Source organism: Somniosus microcephalus, chromosome 2 (genome assembly GCF_052327205.1).
Source record: "Somniosus microcephalus isolate GS21.2 chromosome 2, FLI_Smic_1.0, whole genome shotgun sequence".
NCBI classification, from domain to species: Eukaryota; Metazoa; Chordata; class Chondrichthyes; order Squaliformes; family Somniosidae; genus Somniosus; species Somniosus microcephalus.
The window spans coordinates 233,116,675-233,134,214 of record NC_140988.1 but is presented as its reverse complement, the minus strand read 5'-3'; the positions used below and the strand labels follow the sequence as shown (position 1 = coordinate 233,134,214).

The window sequence follows — 17,540 nt, the reverse complement described above, 5'->3', positions numbered from 1 at the left end:
GCCTGAATAATGCATTTTGGTTCCAACCTTGCAACGGTGTGATTTTTTTTCTCTATTTCCTTCGCCAGCCATTCTTATGGCTGCTGAGTGAGATTGCTGAGTTGTGCCTAATTGTTCAAACTCGTATTCTGTAGGCCCAAACTTATTTTTCATATGATTCTCATAGCTGGCAGTGAGAGATGACTTTCTTCCCATCGATGTCATCTGGATTGAAATGGGATCAATGTACTGTGATACCCACTCGCCTTGTGAATTAAAAAAAACTTTTATTTGAATCAGATGTGTACATTATAATAGAGGAGGAATCCTGAAAGATTTATCGTATTTACTTTTAACAAAGACCTATAACCACCTATATTCTATTTGCTCTGCAATCAGACCAATAAATGCCACTTTAAGGTCACCCAACAGGAAGTGTAAATCTGAGGAGATGGAAAAAACCAGTCCTTACAATTTTCCTTCTTTCCCTTCCTGCCTTTCCTTTCTTCATTCCCCAAGATGCAGTGTGTATAATGCTCCATCTAGCACCCGGGAAATGTTTTCCCTGTTTGTCTCAGGCAGGTTTGAATGCCAGTTGAAATTGATGCTACAATGTATGACACTTTAGAGCTGCCCGGCTACCAAGTAATAACAGAATATTTGTGCTGTTAGAGCAGTATTTCTCTCTTCCTGGCAAACATCCATGTTAAGGTTTTTATTTCAGATTTCCAGCATCTGCAGTATTTTCTTTTTGTATCCATGTTAAGGTTGTTGTTGTACTTCAGAGACTGCTATAGCCATTAAACGGGTTGAAACAAGCTTCCTCGATGCCTCACTAAATATATCCAATGAGTAGCTCCATCTTGCAGACCAGGAAGTCCCAGGCTCATCTTCTATCATGAGTTACCTGATCTCAACCAGACGAACAGTCAAATGGCCACTAAAATTTGCCTCTGTACCTGCTCACTATCCAGTGACCCCTTTTAGAAGTGGGGATGTGTTGGGGTCTGGTAAGATAGGGTTGGACTCAGCTGGCAACTTGGCAAAAGTATCGGAGGGCTACCAATGTTTACTGAACTATTTCCTACAAAGAAACTAATGCCTTTAGAAGGGAAGGAAAGAGGAGAAAATTACAAGGAAAATGTAGATCGAGTGAAGTGTATTTCCTTTCATTGAAAATATTTTAGGTATTAAAAGTACAGAAGTGCATCATCGTATTCAGATTTGCTAATGGCAAGAAGACAGAGATCAATTTTTTAGCAGATAATAGTCTGATCATTAATCTCCCAGTGTTTTATCTTAGTTAAAACTTTAGTTTGATAGAATGTGTTGGCGGGTTTGCTAGAAACAGAACCTTGGGAAATAATTTGTAAAACTTCCTTTATTGAGAGCCTGACATTGAAATTTGCAATTTGTACAGCTTCTGTTATCGAGGCTGAGCAGTCTTCCAGCTTGTGTTGAAAGTTTTTGTTCTAGCCTATAATGTGATTGCACCCAATAGTTCCATTGGTACTTGCTTTTGTTAAGAAGTACAGCCACTGCAGAATGCAGCCAGCCAGCATTGAAAAAAAACAGAAATGAAGTATATCCTGTACTTAATGTCTGTGCTAAAGGGATGTTCGAGAGTGAAATCTGTAGTTTTGTATTAGTGTCACCTTCAGATCAGCAGCGGGTGGGCAGGCAGATGCCAGTTTGAAGTAGAAGAACGTAGTACCGTCTTTTTCCATTGATAAAGTAGCCTTTCAGAGTCAATGAGCTCTGTCAATGCAAGCTTGTCAAGGCTACAACTTCATAGACCTAAGAGGCGGTTTGAGAGGTCAGGCCTTTTCAAATTCGCTGTGATGCAAATGAACTTTGCTGCTTAAACAACTATTGGAATTTTTATGTCCGCTCCTTGTCTGTTTCACAAAGTCATTGACGAGACATTCAGTGCTTTTTAAATTGGGGTAGCATTGTGATAAAGACCAAGTACAGATTTACGGAGGGCTGAAAGCAGTTAGATCATGTTCTTTTCATGGTACCATTAGAATCAAATCGATTTCCCTCAAGCCTTCAGAATGGCAAATTTTAACAAAGCTTTGGGGGCTAGACAAGGGCCAAAATGACTGAACTGAATGTTAATTACACTCCACAAACTTATTTTCTTTTTATTTCAGATTGACTAGCAACCAAAATTAAAAAGTGTGACCATAAACTGCTATATCGTTTACATGCAAGGGAGGTCAGGCTTTGAAAAACAACTATCTCATAAAGCAGCTAGCTGACAGAAATGGTTGATGTGACAATACATAGATGCTGTCACAAATAACGTTGGGCAACATTAGCAAAGTTTGGAATTTGAAATATATCTTAACAAACTTTCTTTGTTCAAATATATAACGTCTACCCTGTTGCGCACTCTTGCTTCTATTCTATGTTTGTGTAGCTGGCAAATAACCAGTAATAAGTACCAGTAGTTCAACAAATTATTAGTAACTGGAAAGTCTGCATCTGGATAGCTGATGTAACAGTTAAGTAGGGAATTAAACCTCCCCCAAGGGTATTTTTGTTTTCAAAAAAAAAATCTGTTCTAATTCTGAAACGCTATTGATTTGCCAAACGCTTCATTTGCAGAAAGTAAAAATCACATTAATCTATGTATGTACCTATGCTATAATCACAAAGATTTTATTACATTAGAGTTTTCTTTCTTTTTCAAATTCAAGTTAGACTGGAAAGAAAGTTTAAAGTGGATTTTTTCCCCAAAGTATCTTTTTAAGATTTTTAATTTTCCACAGTTCTGAGTAATGGCTTCAGTTTTAAAAAGGTCTAAAAAATAATGGTGATATTTGGACAACTGGTTATGTTCACTTGTTTGCTTAAATGTATTATTTTATTATAACATGTGCAGAAAGTACTTCGGATTGTTTATAGAAAACTTTCTGCTGTTACCAGTTTTGGATGTTTTACAAGATATTCCATTGCACTTAGCAGAAATATTAGTTATCAATATAGGTTATTGTATTTTTTCATGTTTTCAAGTTGTGTAACCAAACTGGTAACAATATACTTTAAAACAAATGCATTGTTACATAATTATCAATTTTTGTGTTGGTTAGAATTTCATATAATCAAAAATGTAGCTTCACATCTAAAATATAACATTTTATAGATAAAATATTTTAAAATTTGCCAAAACTTTAATTTTCTGAAATAGATGCTACAAGTTTGACTCTTGCCTCACTAAGGAATGGCTAGTGCAGCAAAAACTGTGACGGACACTTTTCTGGGTTAACTAAAATCTGCCTTTAAGGGAAAATTATTCCTTGCAAATTTCCATGAGAATATCTATGACCTAGTTATATACTTTGTGAAAAGTTACAACTTTTCCTAATTAACACTGTGAAGCTTCAGTTGTACGTTAGAACAGGAAAGAGCAAATGTGTATCTCGTACCTGTTTTTGTTTTGTTTTCTGACATCCTTTTAAACAGTGATGTACTTGGGTTTGTGAGCAGCAGCTGCATCAGTGGTGCAGTTGAACTGCAGGGCAATGTTTAATGGCTTTTCTGCACCTGCAGCTATAGAGGCTTATTTTGACACCTGGCGTCATCACTTATTTACCCTCCCCCCATCCTTTTTAAAAAGAACAATTTTTCTCTGCTATCTGAGTCCAATTCCTGTTGATATATAGATATATGTTAGTGATATGAAAGGGGTAATCAGTAGGGATTCTTTTGTGTCTCTTGCTCTATTAGAAGCAATATTGCCAGTGTTACATGTTCTATCTTTGATTCAGACAAAACATGAACTAGCTTCCAACATTAGTTCTAATAGTCATGGGCACCCCTGAAGAAGTAGCACAGTAAACCATTCTCTTCACTCTGCACGATTAAACCAGATGAAGGAACATGAAATAAACGGGTGTGTTTTGAGAAATGAGACTACATACAAATAGTAAAACAAATTCCACTACCTGATGGTTTTACTTCACTGTATTGGGGCAAACAGAATTTTAGCACACTGATACATAAATTGTCTAATAATATTCTGCTAAACTTCAAGAAGGGATGTAGTTCTCAACTCTGTATTTGTATTACATCTAATTACTGATAATTTTTTACAATTTATGTGTAGCTGGAACGAGAAATTAACTTGAGCATTAATGGATACTAATTGTAATAAAGGAATCCTTGTTTTTTTTCTTAAACCTCATTCTTTTGGTCAAGTTTGATATACTTCATAGTGGAGCGTGATGTTTTAAAGTATAAAATTATATTTCGTTGTGCAGAGCTTTTGATTTGGTACATGATTTGAGAATTACTATAACAAATAAAATGTATGCATATGCAAACACACAAATATTCTAGCTATGTAGATTTTGGCAGCATGTTTCTTGTATACATACATTAATCTTACCATTTACTTGTACACAATCTGCATTTAATATTGTTTGATGTTGCATGCATGATTTTTGGATGGCTTTTAGTAACCAATGTGATACTGAAATTAGTTATTTTAGAATAGTAATAACTTTCTCCTTTGTCATAACTAAAAGCCCTTTAAAAGGTTGTTGGGGGGTGGGGGAGAAATGAGAACCATTTTTAGTTACTGTTTAACACTAAAGGTGCTTTGACAGCACACAGAGCCTGTGGCATAGGACCACCCTGTATTCAGTCACTGTCCCCACACCTCTCTGCCTCTTCCATTCACACAAGCAGCTGCACTGCAAAGTTTTTCAGAAGCCAGTCAAGAGTAAAATTCTACCTCATTTGTCTTCCAGACACGAAGATCGATCGAGAAGTTATTAGAATGGGAAAACAATAGGTTATACCACAAGGTGAGTGCCGCAGGGAGCAACTTTAGCATGGGGTTCAGACCATTGGGGTCTGAATTGCACAGTATGGAAACAGATGCTTTTGTTGGTAGAAAAATATGAAAGATGGATAAATGGGTTTGTCTGGATGCAGGAATAAAATGGAAGTCATTTTTCTTCCCTTTCTCCATTTCTTTTCCAGCTGTGCTTGCACTGGAGACTGAGCAAAAGGAAATGTGAAACCAATAACATGATGGAATATGTAAGTTAAAGGGCTGTTTTGTTACTTTCTCTATTAAATGATCATTTATTTTGCTTCTGATCTTATTCTTTTAGCAGTTATTAATCAGAAAGGTGTCAGCCTACTTAATCGCTTGAGTGGAAAAATTTATTACGGTCCACAGATGCACATATTCACGTGCAAGGCAGATTTATAAAGTTATGAATGGCCTGAAAACAAGGCTTGCACTGTGTTCTGAAAATAATAAATTAATTGCCAGAATGAATTAACTGAGATGTATTAGGGGGGCTGGTGTGTGCGTCCAAAGAGACAAATATATGAGTTGATTACAAAACCCTTTAAACCTGTTTCAGTTTAACTATGCAAAGTAAAATTATAATCTCTCTTCCAAACACACACATGAGAGCGCACAGAAAATTAAGTTACCTGCAATCTGAACAATAATCTAATGGAGAAGTGACGGGTCCCATGAGAATCAAGTAAAATCATTGTTGTGGTCAGTGATTAGACAAAACGACTATTGATTGAGTAGGTACTGTATCACATCTTAGAAAGTGAGAGTCAAATTTGTGACGAAAGCAAAATTACATGCATGCAGTTTGCTTGTTTACTTTGAAAGCTCTAAAGGAAAACTGCTTGGGTCACTTAATCTAGTACTGCGTCTGCCAGGAATTTCATTTTTTCTGAAATTGTGTTTCTGAAACTTATTACGAATTAGTAAGCTCTGCGAGCATTATGTAGAATTGGCATCAGCTAATCAAAAAACAGGGTGGCACATCACATTACGACAGATTAGTAGAATAAGAATTTGACTCCCATAGTTGCTCCACCCACCAAATCCCATTATATTATTTACAATCAGGTAAGGCACGAGACTTTCTCACTATACCCCACTTTTCAAATCCCCATAGGAAGAGGCACGTCACTTGATGCCACTCTTCTATGCCTGGTAATGCCCTTTTAAAATGTTCTTGGCTTGGTATGGGAAGACTTATTGGGGGGGGGAGGTGGCGGGGGTGACGGGATTGGAGAACAGGTTAAGGATAACTTGCTAACATTGACTACTACAGACATGTAACCAGTACTTCAAGGATATTGTCCATAGTCCAAATGCTGTGCTGTTTAATATTTTAAAAAAATAATGAAAGTAGAACCAAAGTGATCTGAGTTTGTATATAAATTGCAATGTGCTTGTTGCATGTAGTTACAAGGTCAGACTTCTGTTCCTCTGTTTTCCTCAAGGAAGATGGTTGACACACAATGTTTTGTTGTATCCTAACTCTTAACGAGCTAATTAGTTTTAGTTTTAATCTGAATTTTTTTTTTAAAGATTGCAAAATGATTTTGGAGAATTTTCCTTATGTCACTCATAATGCCTCCTCTATGTTCCATGGAAACTTTTAGGATTGTGAAAGCCGTAAGAGTTTAGTAGCAGTTAGAAAATACAACATTTCAAACTTTTTTCCTGGTGTAATTTCACAAATCTTAGTTAACTTCTATTTAATGTCTTATTTAACTAGCCGCTTTTCTCATCACCTTACTTGCTGTTAACCTTATTGAAAACCCTATTTGAATCCAAAGTCTACAAGATAACAAAGGCCTTTCAAAATGCTTTTTTGTGTGGAACAGCACCCATTCGCTGAATTGGTTGCTATAGATTATTTGTAACATCAGCAACTATATCAAACATGTTGATTTATGAGAATGTGAAAGGCACGTGAAGAGCTTTTTGTAATGCAAAGGAGGGAGGACCTGAGTGAGTTGTTAAAGGTTTTTCTCTTCATAGATAGCAACGTCATGTCCCTAGTCTCCAAACAAACAAGAAAAGTTTGAATTAAGATTTATTCTTTGCTGATATGAACTGTTTTGCTGATAGTTTCAGCTAAAGGATAACTAGTAACCCTACATATCTAAAGTTCTAAACTGTTTTTAAATTTAGAAGATTGGCATGGAGAAAGATAAGCCAGCACCAATGTCATATTAATTTTTTCTTGTTTTTAGAAAATGGGAATAGTTTATTATAAATACTAAATGAAAGATAATCATTTGAAAGCAATGGACTAAATAGTTTAGAAATTGTCAGCAGTTACTTTAGGTGTAAATATTGACTTCTTTGCTCTAAGCAAATGAACTTGGAGCAACTTGGTGAGGATATGCACAAGCCAAAACATTCAATAAATCAATGTTTCTCGTATAAAGTATAAAAAACTTTTGGATGAAGTTAGTTTGAGAAGAAAATAATTGCTGATTTTTTTCCCCCACGATCTATTTATATGTACTTCAAAATGTTCCTATACATTTTCTACACTTCAGGTTTTATATCTAAATTTAAAGCATTTCTGTGTATTGCCTAACACAATATATTTAAAAAATCTCAAACCCATAATTTTGGTGCTTTCCTTAAAAAAAAAGGTAAACCTGATTTTTAGTTTCATTGAAAAATCATTTTGAAGTCATCAGAGTTATGACTTCTCTAGAATATGTTTCACTTATATTAGAGCCTACCCAACAACAGCAGCCCCAACTTTGTCCGCAGTGCCTCCAACTATATGGAGTTCTTCCTCAAGAAGTGTTTTTCTCCACCCCAGCAGATGGACAGCACCAAACACAAATGGCTGCTACCAATGGCACTGGGTGTCATATACCTCAATTTACATGGACATGGGCAGCCTGCCTGCACTAATGCCTTTAACACAGCAATGCATCTCGAGGCATTTCACAAAGGAGTCGGGAGTTAGACTCCAAGTAGGAATTGGGAGTTAGGAAGGGTGACTGAAGGTGAGGTTTGTGAATCATAGAATTGTACAACATAGGAGGAGGCCATTTAGGCTATTGCCCCTATGCAGACTCCCTGATATTCCCATTTCCCTGCTCTTTCTCCATAACCTTTTAAAATTTTCTTCAAATGTTTATTCACTTCTCCTTTAAAAGCTGTTATGGATTGCACTTCCACCACTGTTTCTGGTAAGGCATTCCTAACAACTCTATTTAAAAAAAAAAAAAAGAACCTCTGAACCTCTCCCTTAATTTTTTGGTGATCTAAAATTTATGCCCTCTAGTTACTGAATCACTGGCCAGTGGAAATAATCTTTCCCTCACAACTTTGAGTACTTTAGCAGATCTCCTTTTAACCTTCACTGCGTAATGAAATTAAATGAAGTGTAATGAAAAGAGCCCAAGTTTCTCTCTTTTTCTCATAATTAAAACCTCATCCCTAATATCATGGTGAATCTTTTCTGCAACCTTTCTATGGCCATGACATTCTTCCCAAAATTAGGTACCGAAACTGGACATCACATTCTGACTGCAACCTAGTCAGTGTTTTGTTTAGGTTTAAAATTGCTTCTCTGCTTCTGTACTTGATTCCTCTATTTGTAAAACCTAGGATCGCATAAGCTTTATCAACTTGTCCTCCCACTTTTAAAGATTGTGTATCTGAATCTCTAAGTCTCACCGTTCCCCTACTTCTTTTGAAGTTTTACTTCCTTATTCTTCCTACCAAAATGTATCACTTACCATTTCTCTGCATTATATCTCATTTCAACCCGTTCTGTCCAATCTACTAACCTGTCTGTCCTCTTGAAGTCAATTACAGTCCTCTTCACCGTTAACTATACTTTTTATTTTTGCGTTATCTGCAAATTTTGATATCCTATACCAAATCCCAGATCATATAAACAATGGTCCCAACCCTGGGAGACACCACTGTTTACATCCCTCTGGTCTGAAAAACATCCACTAACCACTACTCTTTCTCTTCTGTCCTTTAACCAACTTCCTATTCATGCAACCACATTCTCTTTAATATCTTCAATTTTATCAACAAACCTTCTCTGCAGCACCTTATGAAAATCGATATATATGAAATCTACTGCATTTTCTTTATCAGTACACTCTTGTTATTTCCTCAAATAACTATTAAATTTGTCAGACATAACTTACCTTTTACAAATCCATGCTAGCTTTCCCTAATTAGATTTTATGTCTTTCTAGGTGAGTATTAATTTTGTCCCACACTGTGGTCTCTAGACACTTATCCACTACCAATGTTCAGCTGATTGGTTTATAGTTTGTTTAACCCTTTTTGAATAGCGGTAACACTCCAGTCCCCTGGCATAATTTTCATATTTAAAGAGGCAACCCTTCAGTCCCCTAGTATAATTTGAATATTTTAAGAGGATTTTTCCCCTCAAACTTCCCTCAATATTCTACAATACATACCATAAGGGCCTGAACACTTTTTCACTTCACATTTCAGAACCTGTTTGAACTTCTGTATGTAGTTAGCTATAAATAGTGAAAATTTAAAAAGATTTCAGGTTCACGATACTAAATCTCTTCAGATTTTTCCAGAAAATGTTGGAAATTATCATTGCTCTGTTTTATTGGAAAGGAATCGAATCAAAATAAACAAGAATTATGTTACAACACACAGCTTCTTCCTATTTATATTAACCAGGTGTTTGTGCAGCACTAGTGATACTGTGTGGGTTTTGTAATCTTGGCCATTGTTAATCACATGCTGGGAGTAGAATTGACTCATGACCTTCAAGTTAAAGGAAGGACATACTAAATGGTTTGAATATTTGTGGGACAGTTGCTGACTGTTATTCCTCCTTCACCCTTGTTAAAACATTGATATTAGGAAAAAACTGTTCAGAGGCTTGTACTTTTTTTGTAATCACTTTGTTTTAATTGCTTCCTTTTCAGGTCATCTTAATAGAGTTTTTACCGAAGACACCAATATTTCGACCAGATTAGCAACGGTTTTTTTCAGAGACTTGTCCAAGTGTGTTGTCCTTCCAATGGTGCCTTGCTTGGTACTCTCCTAGTGAAGATTGTGTCAGTCTGACAGATTCTTATGGTTGATATCCACAGTTTTTCACTGGTCTGTCCACACATTTGTGCTCAAGTTAATTTTTTTGTATTTCTCGTAACTCTTACATTCCAAACTTCTTTCATTTGTCCACTTGATGCATTTATCTTGTCATTCCTTTCATTTGTCTCATCACCCTCTCCAAAAATGCTTCTAATCATCATCTTGCTCGCTCGTTTTTAATGATCCTTGACACACATTTCCTCTTGCATGCACAACAGCTTTACAACACTCACTAAAATTATGTATAAAATGGTTCTACGGTTACTAAAATAATCAGTTTGGTAATAATGTCTGTGAATCACCCCTAGGAGGTTTTCGATAAAGGATTAAAATTACTAGTTGGATTTATTAGAAGAATCAACTTTTTAGTGTGTTGCATTCTCCAGCCGATACCTGCAGAGCAAACAGAAGTAACTTATTTGTACTGTGTTGTCCTCTTATCCCCTTTTAATGCACCATTTTTTCCTCCTGTCCCTTTTAAATTTGAACTTGAGACCTACTGTGCACATATTCAGGAACACAAATTATACTGTGGCTACAGAAGTCACAACATTCATATGAAGAAAACAGAGTGAAGAAATCATGTCAACTGGCTCTGCCTACATCCTAAACATTTAACTCAAAACAAATGGAATAAAATACCTTGAATTAATACTCTAGCAAAATGAAATGAAGGCTTTTGCATGCATTGTATGGTCACTAGGAGCCAGGACCATGGAAAATGCAACAGTATTGCAACCATAAAATGAATACTTTGTTCAGGTCGCTGCCATAAATGATGGCTTTTATGACTTCTGTTACTTTGTTTACTTTTTTTCTGTACATTTAGGTTTACATGTAGATGTTTTGATTTTTTCCTGTACAGATGTTAACAAATGACAGTTCATTATGCAGACTGATGTGTATTGTATAGATTCTTGGGTCAGGCCAATTTTTTTTTTTATTCTGCACCTTATGATAGTGGAACCCTTTCAGTGTATTCAAAGAGGTGCTGCTTTCCGTTTCAGTACTTCACTGCATACTAGCATGAATTATGGTGCAGGTTAATGTTTTATTTTTTAGCTTTTTTAATAATTAGTTTTGCTCTAACTTTTAGAAAGTCTAGTTATTTCAGAGGTTGGTCCTTGTGTTTAAAGGACCAGTTGTTATTGTTAAATACAATATCTGGAACATTAGGGATTGTCTTAAAATTAAATTCCCATATCCTGATTAGTACCCTTTGCTGCTGTTGGAAAAATTGTACACAATTAGCTTTTTCTTGCATTTGTTCCCAATAACCAACAATGAAGTTCAGTTTTTATGATGAAATTTGTTCAGATGTGTGTGATTATCCAACACATTCTATAACTTCTGAATTACAAAAAAGTTTCATAATTGAATTGAGGTTTTGCTGTATGTAATATATTACTGTCCTAGTCAGTGTGTGTGTACGCTAACCTGATGCCCAGATCCGAGGCGCAGGGTTGCGGGGAGAGATCGGGAATTCGCTTAACATTCCTGTTCATTTTGGAGATCAAAACGCCGCCGCCTTCTGCTGTGGCAGAGAGGGAAAGATATTTTTGTTTTTCATTTGTGTAAATGTTACAATAATCTGACAGACCAAAGTCAATGCTGACACAATTTTGTTTGATTAATAGCAGTTTAGCAATTTATCTGATTCCTTCTCTCTATAGTGAAACATGTCACTCATTTATTGCCTCTCAAGAAACAATACTACACAGTCAATGAATTGATAGTGTAGCTGTTCTATAAACAATAATGTCTCTGTTGAAGTATGGTCTGTCAGCAGCTGTCCACTCTATTGCTGGCTAATTGTGTCAGCCAGATCACATGCATGTTCAGTTTGTCATGTGTTTACTATGTTTATATTGCCTTTATATCCATTTGTGCTCATCATTTACTTCAAATTCACTTGCATTATGTTACTGCAAGTGATTCTCCTAGGGACAATGTACACCAAGAAAGCAGTTTCCTACAAATGGATCAATGAGAATTAGTTATTTCAGAAATAAAAGACACTCGTCAGAAATATTTAACTGCAATATTAATGCTACTTTATCTTAAATATGAATGTAGATTTCTTGTGATTCCATCAAAGTAGTGGAACACTTGCTTCCTAGTTTTTCATTGGCAGTCCAGCACTGCCAGTCATATATGTCAGTCTTTGCCGTTGGAATGAGTTTCATCAGTTTATTTTTTCCGGGGCTGTGGGTAGCTGCCTCACACTATGAATGTTCTACCTTGGAGGAAAAAGAAATCATTAGAGGCACTTTACATTTCCTGTCTAAACCCTGCTACAGACACCAGTTGTTGGCAGGTATGGAGTGATCTGGGGCCTGGACTAATCCCTGGTTTAAAGGGACTAAATGTTAGTGAGATGACACATGGAATGAGGCATATAGGTAGTGTTATTAAATGTTTTTCCTTTCACATTTTATCTCAAACTAGTCCCAAACAACTTCAGATATAGTGTTCCAAACTTTGTCTAATAGCAGATTTTCCTGTGTAAATACCAGGTGCTGTTGGCTAAGTATGAGGCACAGTTATCTTTGGAGTTGGACAAAGTCCAGTACTGTGCCAGGAGTGATTATTTCATCAAAGCCTAGGAAACAGTGGCTTTCTAGTTGTAGGTTAAAACTATTTAATCATTTTTACTGTGTAGGCTTTATATAACTGCAGCAAATCTTAAAAGATCTTAATGTACTGTAAATTTGGAATCTTTGATGTGTAACTATTTTGTTATCGTTTATCAGGGAACCTGACCCAAGACTGGAATTTTTGAGATTTGTTATAAATATTCACAAATATTAAAGTGTCAGCCTTGTATCATAACACCTTTGTGCATTGAAACTATTTGCTCTACAGCAACATAATCCAGATTTGTTTTGGAACATATGTAATCTTCAAATATGTGAAAAGTCATAATTTAAAAATGTTCAGTGAACATTGTCTTCAGATCTAAATGCAAAAGTAAAAGATGCAACTGATGCTTTCTGAACTATCTAGGAATAGGAAGATTTCCACTATGGTGTGTGTTAGGAAATTGTAAGCCTGTTTATAAAGAACTAATTTTGATTTCATATGCAAAGTGTCAGAAGAAATCTTTGCTAAAGGAGAGTTGTAAGAAATGTCTTCACTTGGTAATGGACGTTAATGGAAATATTTTACAGGAGAGAGGGTAGAAGAGATAGAAGTCATATTTGAAGGAGTTGAATATTGTGATGGAGCTTACCGGTTTCTATAGAAGGATAGAATAGATGGGCTGAATTGTCCTAGTGTTCTCTATCTTTGTGTCCATTGGGTAGTATGTAAATGAATGCTTAACCCCTTCCTAAAAATCTTGGTTGCGTATCCTGCACTTCTGGTTTATCAGCAAGATTATTAATGGTGGTGTCTCTGACTGCTTGCCAATCTTTCAGTCTCTGAACTGCCTAAAGAATAAAGCTGAAAGAGACCTTGCAGTCAAAGGAGGCTGCAGCCACCTAATAGCCTGGGAGAGCTAAAAAGAAAGCCTTGGCTGTTGAGGGGGAGATCTAGGAAATTCCTTTCTGACCCCTGCAGGCAATCTAAATGAGGAGTTGCAGGAGACGACAGTGGCCGTGATGCTCCTACCTTTTGTGTACTGATAGCCATAGCTAGGAACTTGTCCAGCTCCCTTTTGAACTCTTGCAGCAAATCTGCCCTCCATACACGCGCCAGCAACTTGTTCCAAAGGTCCATGGTCATTGCAAAAAGACCAACCTCCTGACAACTAATCTAATTATATACTTATGTATACGTCCCTAATCTACCTAATTCAAATAGTCTATCCATGTGGGCACAGTTTAGTCACTTCACTACTTGAAAGCTCTCAAACAAATCTCCCTGAAGTCTATATTTTTCTAGAGTAACAAGTCCCAGCTTTCTGAAGCCTATTGTAACTTAATTTGTAGAGTCTCTATATCGCCCACCATATGAGTGGACCAAAACTGGACACAGTATTCTAGATGAGGCCTAACCAAGGTCTTCTAGTGCTTTTTGTTCTATATTGGATCATTCTAGAAATACATTCTAATAGAATTTGTTTTTGCAATAGCCATCCGGCACTGGTAATGAACCTTCAGAGATTCATGTACATTCAACACCTTGGTCTCTTCCTGGTTGACAGACTTTAGTTAGGATCCCTGCATAGTATACACATGCTTGGCTTTAGCCCTATCTACATGCATAACGCTACAACTATTGATATTAAATGACATATGCATGACACGGGCCCATCCCCCAATCTAGATCCAATTGTAATTGTTTTTCTCATCCAAGGTTCTAACTTGCGCAAATCTTGTGACAGTTCTCTCAAGGCCTTCATCCAGATCATTAATAAAGATGAAGAGCAACGGTCCATCGATCCATGCGGGACTCCACTAGTAACAAGCCTCTACGCAGAATCACTACTTTCAGTAACAACCTACTGCCTAGGACAATGTAACCAATTCCTTATATAACCTTAAAATTTGCCCATGTGTCCCACAGGAGTCTATTTTATAAAGTAGCCTATTGTGTGGCACCTTGTCAAAAGCTTTTTGAAAATTTAAGTATACACTCAATTGGGCTACTTTCATCCATCGACCTAGGAACTTCCTCAAAAAATTCAACCAGGGTGGTAAGACATGACCACCTTTACCAGAAGTCACCTTGAGAGTCTCTAATAACCACTTCCCTGTCCAGATGGTCATACACAGTGGGGGAAACTTTCAACTTGGGAAAACCTGTTTTGGCTCCAAACTATGAGCGTGAAGATACTGAAAGTTGGGTGCCATACTTGCACGCCTGTTTTGTGCACAGAATTCGCTTGCTGCTATTAGGTGGTTAGTGGGCCTATTCATTTAAGCATACTAATCAGGGTCCTGCACTATTTTAAGGACCCAAAAGCCCTTTTCATACATCTGCCATCCTATTTGCTAATTCTAAATCAGTCACAGAAATCATGGGCAGGAACAGCCTGGAGGGTACTATTTCTAGTGGTTTTTAAAGAGATCATCAGCTGCTCTCGGGTAAATCACTGGTTAATTTATTTAGACTGCTAGCACTTTTTTCCAACTTTTGACTGCTGGAATTGACAGTAATCAACAACAACAACTTTAACACCTTTAACATAGTAAAATGTCCCACAGTGCTTCACAGGAGTGTAATCAACATAATTTGACACCAAGCCACATGAGATATTAGGACTGGTGACTCTTCTAAGGTTTTAAGGAGAGTTTTATAGGAGGTGAGTGAGATAGAGGGGTTTAGGGAGGAAATTGCAGAGCTTAGGGCCTAGACAGCTGAAGGCACAATGGTGGAGTGAAGAAGATATTAGGATAGGTGAGGCCAGTTTTAAAAAGCATCTTAAAGGAGGAGAGGTTTAGGGAGGGAATTCCAGAGCTTGAGGCTTGGCAGCTGAAGGCACAGTCACAAATAGTGGAGCAATTAAAATTGGAGATGCTCGAGGCCAGAATTGGAGGTGTGCAGATATCTCGGAGGGTTGTGGGGCTGAAGGAGATTACAGAAATAGGGAGGGCCAAGGCCACGGAGGGATAGGAAAACAAGGATGAGAATTTTAAAACAGGCGTTACTTAACTGGGAGCTAATGTAGGTCAGTGAGCATAGGGTGATGGGTAAACGGGACTTGGTGTGAGTTAGGACATGGGCAGCAGAGTTTTGGGTGACAAGTTTGTGGAGGGTAGAACATGGGAGGCCAGCCAGGAGTGTATTGGAATAGTCAAGTCTAGAGGCAACAAAGGCATGAATGAGTGTTTCAGCATCAGATGAGCTGAGGCAGGGGCAGAGTCTCACATTTGTTAAAGTAATTTGGTGAGCCAGCAGAGGAGTTTTGACATGGGTTTTCTGTCAAACTTCTGATTGGTTTCAATGAGTTTGCTGGTTTCAATGGGTTTGCTGATTACACTGCCATTCTGGCAAGAAAAGGAGGAGAAGGAGCAGGCTGGAGTCCAGGGAGCTGCAGCTACAGAGAGGAGAGACAGAAGGAGGACAGTTTGCAGGAGGCCCTACCCCACAAGTGTACAGGCCTAGAATGTCTTACCTGCAGTTCATTGGGGTGCAGTGTGTGAGGAGGCTCTGCTTTACCAGGGAGGTTCTCATAATGCTCTGTCACCTGTTGCAGGATCAACTACAGCCCAGCACAAGGTTACATACATTCTTGTTTGTGGCTATCAAAGTCACTGTGGCTCTGAACGTTTGTCTTGGGGGTCATTTCAGGCTGTAGCAGGTGACATCTGCAACACCAGCCAATCAGTTGTGCAGGCCTATATTCAGCAAGTGACGGATGCACTCTTTTCCAAAGCCAATTTTCATCTGGCCGTTGAAGCAGAATTGGACACGTGGGGGGTTAAAATTGCAAAAACTGGGGGGCGGGCCCAACCCTGCCTCCATCCCGCCTCCAAGCAATTTTCATTAAATCGTGTCTACTGGTCCCATCTCCGTCCCGCCTCCAAGAGGCGGGATAGGCTGTTAAGGCCCTTAACGAGCACTAAATTGCCTCTATAATGCCATTTTGATAGGCTTTGGTGATTTTAACCCTTTTCCGACGTGAAGCACGTCTGTTCTGAAACACGACGGTGAAACCTGGCGGTAGCACAATTGGATTGCTGACTATTAGCTGCAGCTCCACTATTAATTAGGATATTTGATCAACCATCATTTGCAGGTGACAGGACTTTGTTGTCTCAGGTCTGGGGGAACTTTTAGAAGGCATAACCACAGCTGTGGAAGGTGGAAGTTTGGAGCCTGACACCCATCGTGTGACCTCCTGGGAAACCCCTCTCGCCACCTTCACTGAGCGCTTCCTCAACTGAGGCATATACCAAGTAATCCTAAGCCCTCAGTGTGGAAGTCCCATTTGCGAAATGACACACGCCACAACTACAGCAGTAGCCATCAGTTTTTTATTTACAGTAATCATCTGCTGGCTTTTTAACATAAAACATCTAATTTCACCCAAGTGACTACCCTTGTGACTATTTGTGCAGTATCTTTCTCTTACGCGTGCTCCTACGTGGTGCTTCCCAGCAGATGTGGAGGCCCCTTGCTCACTTTCTTGCTGCTCCTGTCTCGACACCTTTGGCGGGCGTCCTCTGGGGCTGTGAACCTGTGAGGGCTCATCAACAGTCTGCTGCTCCTGCGGCTGTGCAGGGGTTGAGACGCCGATCTCAGATGGGTATGGACTCTGGTGGGGCTCTGACCGAGGGCTCTGCAGTGGCATGGAAGTGTGAGCGCTTGGAGAGGCGCCCCCACTTCCTTGATGTCTGCCACCAACATCCCTCTCATGGGTCAGGTCCCCCTCAGTGCTTGCAAGTGGCTTGAGAGCACCTTGCTGCACATCAGGGGGGTCATGGGGACCCGTATCTGCACTGGCAGTCCTACTCAGAAGGACTTCCATGAAGGTCTGGTTTCTCTGTTCAATAGATGAGCATCGCTCCTCCAGAGATGTCATTCTATTCAGAACACTCACCATGTTTTCTGCACTCTGGCGACTTATCACCTCCATGGAGGTTGCCATCCTTTCCATGGTGATGCATTCATGCGCCAATGACTCCACAAAGGCTCTGCTGATGTTTGCAATGGACTCCTCCATTTGCTCACACTTGCAGCGACCCTGGAGACAAAACCT

General features: G+C 38.4%; 1 protein-coding gene across 2 annotated transcripts in view; it reads left to right on the top strand.

Moving 5' to 3' along the window:
* The window catches only part of LOC147123278 (cysteine-rich hydrophobic domain-containing protein 2), a 54,948-nt gene extending 41,974 nt beyond the window's left edge, over positions 1–12,974 (top strand). For both annotated transcript variants that reach the window (XM_085969983.1, XM_085969976.1), the window contains exons 4-6: positions 4,740–4,796; positions 4,975–5,034; positions 9,724–12,974. In XM_085969983.1, the coding sequence (XP_085826109.1) occupies positions 4,740–4,796; positions 4,975–5,034; positions 9,724–9,774 (168 nt within the window). In that variant the 3' untranslated portion in view covers positions 9,775–12,974. The remainder of the gene's footprint in view (positions 1–4,739; positions 4,797–4,974; positions 5,035–9,723) is intronic.
* The last annotated feature ends 4,566 nt before the right edge of the window (positions 12,975–17,540 follow it).